The sequence below is a fragment of the Cnephaeus nilssonii genome (assembly GCF_951640355.1).
Source record: "Cnephaeus nilssonii genome assembly, contig: SCAFFOLD_172, whole genome shotgun sequence".
In the NCBI taxonomy this organism is placed as follows: Eukaryota; Metazoa; Chordata; class Mammalia; order Chiroptera; family Vespertilionidae; genus Cnephaeus; species Cnephaeus nilssonii.
In genome coordinates, this window is record NW_027645561.1 from 1 (window position 1) to 5,000 (window position 5,000).

Below are 5,000 nucleotides of genomic sequence, written 5' to 3' on the forward strand. Positions count from 1 at the left end.
AGCCCTCCCGTTGGGGGCCACACACAAACAGGGTCCCGGGGCGCAGCTTGGCGGAAGGGTGAACGCTTCTGCTGGCAGACTCCCCGAAAAGGACTCCCTGGGCCAAACGGTGTGTAGGTCTTAAGCCTCGGTAAACGCTGCCCAATTGCTCTCCCAAAGCCAGCACCTGCTGTCCAAGGACCTGTCCACAGTCCGCCCCGGGCCAGACGCCGCTCATTTGTTACGGAAGTGCTTTTATAACGGGCAGAGCGCGGCATGCCAGCGCTGGCCTCGCTGAACCTGACATGGACCATGGGGGCTCGGTGCCAGGCACCGTGCGTTATCTCCACTTCCCTCTGAGCTCGGCACCGTCGTTCAACGCCTTTGAAAGAGGGAGGACGTAGCCCGTAAGAGCCGAGATTGCACACCGGCTGGCGTGGCTCAGTGGCTGAGCATTGACCTATGAACCAGGAGGTCACATGCCCGGGGTTGCGGGCTTGATCCCCAGTAGGGGGTGTGCAGGAGGCACGATTCTCTCTCATCATGGATGTTTCTCTCTCCCTCTCCCTTCCTCTCTGAAATCAATAAAAAATATATATTTTTTCAAAAGACCTGAGGTTGTAGGCCAGCCGGCTCCACCACTCACATGACCAGAGGGAGGGGGGTGGTCAGATCCGGTGTGGCCAGGGGCGGCCTGAAGGCGGGGCTTGGCTAAAGCGGCTCTCTGCCTTCCCCCCCCGCTCTGCCCCCCCCCCGCCGCCCCCCAGCCGACACTGGAGACAGTGGAACCGTATCTTCCGCCGGAAATGCCACGACGTGGTCAAGTCCCGGGCCTTCTACTGGCTGGTGATCCTGATCGTGGCCCTCAACACCCTGTCCATCGCCTCCGAGCACCACAACCAGCCGCTGTGGCTAACCCACCTGCAGGGTGAGCACCCCCTGTCACCCCCTGTCACCCCTGTCACCCCCCTGCTTACCCCCCAGCTCACCCCCCTGCTCACCCCCTGTCACCCCCTGTCACCCCCTGACCTCCTGGTTCCTAGGTCAACGCTCCACCACGGAGCCACGCCGGCCGGGCTGGGTCTGTGTTCTTTCCGTGGGCAAAGGTGCCCCAGGTTCCACTGGGTGTTGGGGGGAGGGAGTGGGGTGGAGGGCGCCCCCAGGCAGAGGCCCGGAGGCGGAAGGGGAAGGAAGGGGGGACGCTGAGCCCGCGCCGTGACCCCCAGACGTGGCCAACCGGGTGCTGCTGTGCCTGTTCGCCGTGGAGATGCTGATGAAGATGTGCGGGCTGGGGCTGCGGCAGTACTTCCTGTCCGTCTTCAACCGCTTCGACTGCTTCGTGGTGAGCTGCGGGCTCCTCGAGGTGCTGCTGGTGGAGGCCGGCGCCATGAGCCCGCTGGGCATCTCCGTGCTGCGCTGCATCCGCCTGCTGCGGCTCTTCAAGATCACCAAGTGAGGGCGCCAGCGAGCGGGCACTGGGGAGCAGGGGGGGGAGGGGGGGGCTCAGCCAGGGCAGGTGCAGGCCCAGCCCAGCGCCGGGTCCCAGCGTCCTGCCAGCTCACACGACGTCACCCCCAGCTCCGGGCCTCAGTCCTCTCTGTTTGTGTTTATTATTATTTCTTTTTAAAAAATATATTTTATTGGTTTTTTGCAGAGGGAGGGAGAGGGTTAGAGAGTTAGAAACATCGATGAGAGAGAAACATCCATCAGCTGCCTCCTGCACACCTCCCACTGGGGATGTGCCTGCAACCAAGGTACATGCCCTTGACCGGAATCGAACCCGGGACCTTTCAGTCCTCAGGCCGACGCTCTATCCACTGAGCCACACCTGTCAGGGCTTTATTATTATTATTTCTTATATCCCCACCAAGGATATTTTCCCCATTGATTTCTAGAGAGACTGGAAGGGAGGGAGGAGCGGAGGGGGGAGAGGAGAGAGAGAGAGAGAGAGAGAGAGAGAGAGAGAGAGAGAGAGAGAGAGAGGCATGCTGGGAAGGAGGGGAAGAATGGGGGGGGGGCACAAATCCAGGGCCTCCGCCTCCAGGCAGCCCTCCCCGCTGCCTGCCCCCAGCCCTGAGCCTTCCTTCCCCCAGACCCCACGCACACCTGTGAGCGGGGCCGCCCGTCTCCACCCCGCGCCCACCCCGCGCCTGCCGCCGGCAGGTACTGGACGTCGCTGAGCAACCTGGTGGCGTCGCTGCTGAACTCCATCCGCTCCATCGCCTCGCTGCTGCTGCTGCTCTTCCTCTTCATCGTCATCTTCGCGCTGCTGGGCATGCAGCTCTTCGGGGGCCGCTACGACTTCGAGGACACGGAGGTGCGCCGCAGCAACTTCGACAGCTTCCCGCAGGCGCTCATCAGCGTCTTCCAGGTGGGCCGCCCGTCCCTCCCCCCGCGGGCGGGGACACCTCCCCCGGGGAGCCCTCCCGGGTTGTGGGTCCGGGTTCCAGGTCCCTCTGCAGGCTCCCTCGGCCGGCCACGGTGCTCCTCTCCGTGGTAACAGCGGTTTATCCGTCTCCTCTGTGCTCCTGGGCCGAGAGCCGCGCCCAGCGTGTGCTGGGCCTGTCCCTGGTGCCCGGCGGCGTGCCAGCGCACGGCGGGACGGCGGTGTGTGGATGAGTGGCGTCGGGCGGCTGGGCACCAGGCGCCTGCCCTCTCTCCCGTGTGCCACTCGTATCCCTGAGCCCGAAGCTGGGCGGGGTGAGCCCGCCCTCCCCACGGCTGGTCTCCCCGGGGGAGCACAGTGGCCCCCTCGGGGGACCCTCCGTCCCACGGTGCCCCCCCCCCTCCACCCCTCCCGCCCCCCAGGTCCTGACCGGGGAAGACTGGAACTCGGTGATGTACAACGGCATCCTGGCCTACGGCGGGCCCTCCTACCCCGGGATGCTCGTGTGCATTTACTTCATCATCCTCTTCGTCTGCGGCAACTGTATCCACGCCCCCCAACCCCCCGCCACCACCCAGCAGGGGCAGGGACCGGCTTAGGGAGGGGCTGGGAGAGGGCTCCACGGGGTCAAGGGCGCTGGGGCCAGGCACCAGGGCAGAGCTGTGGGTCAAGTCCTTCCAGCAGCCGGGGGAGAGAGCCAGGGAGAGCCAGGGAGAGCCAGGGAGAGCCAGGAGAGCCGGGAGAGCCAGGGAGAGCCAGGAGAGCCGGGAGAGCCAGGGAGAGCCGGGAGAGCCAGGAGAGCCGGGAGAGCCAGGAGAGCCAGGAGAGCCGGGAGAGCCAGGGAGAGCCAGGGAGAGCCAGGGAGAGCCAGGGAGAGCCAGGGGACTGGTTACAGGGGGAGGACTCATCCCGGGAGGTGGGCGAGCCTGGAGCAGGGAGGAGGGAGGAGGGAGGAGGAGAGGGAGGAGGGAGGAAGAAGGGAGGAGGAGGGAGGGGGATAAGCAGGGCTTGCCAAGGAGCCGTGAAGATAGTGGGTCAGCCAGGTGCAAAGGCGAGGGGCAGGCAGGGGGTGAAGGGCAGGCGGGGGGCGGGGAGGCCAGGGCCCTGGCCAGCTGAGCCATGGGACAGTGAGGGCTTTGAGGGGGCGGGGAACCGGGGTGCAGGGCCGCAGTGCGGGGGGGGGGGGGGGGGGGCCGATGCCCACAGCACAGAATCTGATGCTCTGAGTACGGGAGGGAGGGAACCCCTGTCCTTGCGCTCCTGGGCGCCCGGCAGGGTCTCCCCTGAGGCCTGGGGCTCCCCTCGCTGCCCGGTGTGAGGCTGGGCTCCGTCCCTGGCACCTCTGCAGGCTGCTCCCCGAGGAGGCGGCCACGTCCCAGTGTCAAGCCCTCCTGTGGGGGAACCCGGACCAGAGGGTCTCCGTGGCCCCCCAGGGAGGGCAGGGCGGGCTCTGCACGCCCCCCCACACACACACACACACATCCCAGGCTCCTTAGCGGCGGCGCTCAGACATCCTGCTCAACGTCTTCCTGGCCATCGCCGTGGACAACCTGGCCGAGGCCGAGAGCCTGACCTCCGCCCAGAAGGCCAAGGCCGAGGAGCGGAAGCGCAGGAAGATGTCCAAGTGCGAGCCGCCGCCGGGGGGCGGGGGGGAGGAGGGGGAGGGGGAGGGGCAGGGGGATGGGGGAGGGGGGCAGGTGGCTCCCCGGGGCCGATCCCCAGGGGCCCTGGCATGCCGCCCTGACTGTGCCCACAGCCCCTCCCACCTGGTGGCCGGCGCTGCCAGTCCCCACCGAGCCCCCTGAGCCCTGGGTGCGGGTCCCCCGAGGCGTCCCCCCCGTCCCCCCCCCCGCTGAGCAGACCCCGGAGGACGTTCCAGCTCGGCCTCTGTTCCCACCAGGGGCCTCCCGGGCCGGGCCGAGGAGGAGAAGGCCGTGGTGGCCAAGAAGCCGGACCAGAAGCCCAAGGGCGAGGGCATCCCGACCACGGCCAAGGTGAGCTGGGCCGGGGCTCCAGAGGCCGGTGGCGGCCGGGGCGGGGGGGTTCTCCCCGAGCCTGGGAGTGCTGGTGGGTGGGGCGGGGGGCGGGGGAGGTAGAGAGAGGCCCTCAGCCAGGCGGGGGCACCGCCCTCCACTCCCGTGGGGACAGCACCCGCTGGGGCCTTCGTCCTGAGCAGCACAGATGCCCAGCCCGGCCGCGTGGCTCCGTGGTGGAGCGTCGACCTAGGAGCCAGGAGGTCAGGGTTCGATTCCCGGTCAGGGCACAGGCCCGGGATGCGGGCTGGATCCCCAGGGTGGGGTGTGCAGGAGGCGGCCGGTCCATGATCCTCTCTCATCATGGATGTTCCCCTCTCCCTTCCTCTCGAAAAATCAATAAAAATGTGTTTAAAAAATAAAAAGGGGGTGGCGTGGTGTCCCCTGTCCCAGGCTGTGGGGGCGTTGGGGGGCAGAGCCTTCACCGGCCCCGCCCCCAGGGAACGCCCCACCCGTGGCGGCGGCAGGTCTCCACGCAGCATCACCACGTCTTCCCTGTGTCCCTTCCGGCAGCTGAAGATCGACGAGTTCGAGTCCAACGTCAATGAGGTGAAGGACCCCTACCCCTCGGCCGACTTCCCCGGTGAGCGTCCAGGGCTTCC

The 5,000-nt window shown here is 67.2% G+C and overlaps 1 protein-coding gene across 1 annotated transcript in view; it reads left to right on the forward strand.

The window, feature by feature from the left end:
- Nucleotides 1-255: 255 nt before the first annotated feature.
- CACNA1S (calcium voltage-gated channel subunit alpha1 S) overlaps nucleotides 256-5,000 on the forward strand; it is a gene marked incomplete at both ends in the record, with an annotated part of 26,693 nt that continues 21,948 nt past the window's right edge. The window contains 8 exon segments of the mRNA XM_079800873.1: nucleotides 256-314; nucleotides 747-907; nucleotides 1,206-1,431; nucleotides 2,143-2,350; nucleotides 2,788-2,908; nucleotides 3,875-3,989; nucleotides 4,266-4,359; nucleotides 4,912-4,981. Of these exon segments, the coding sequence (XP_079656999.1) occupies nucleotides 256-314; nucleotides 747-907; nucleotides 1,206-1,431; nucleotides 2,143-2,350; nucleotides 2,788-2,908; nucleotides 3,875-3,989; nucleotides 4,266-4,359; nucleotides 4,912-4,981 (1,054 nt within the window).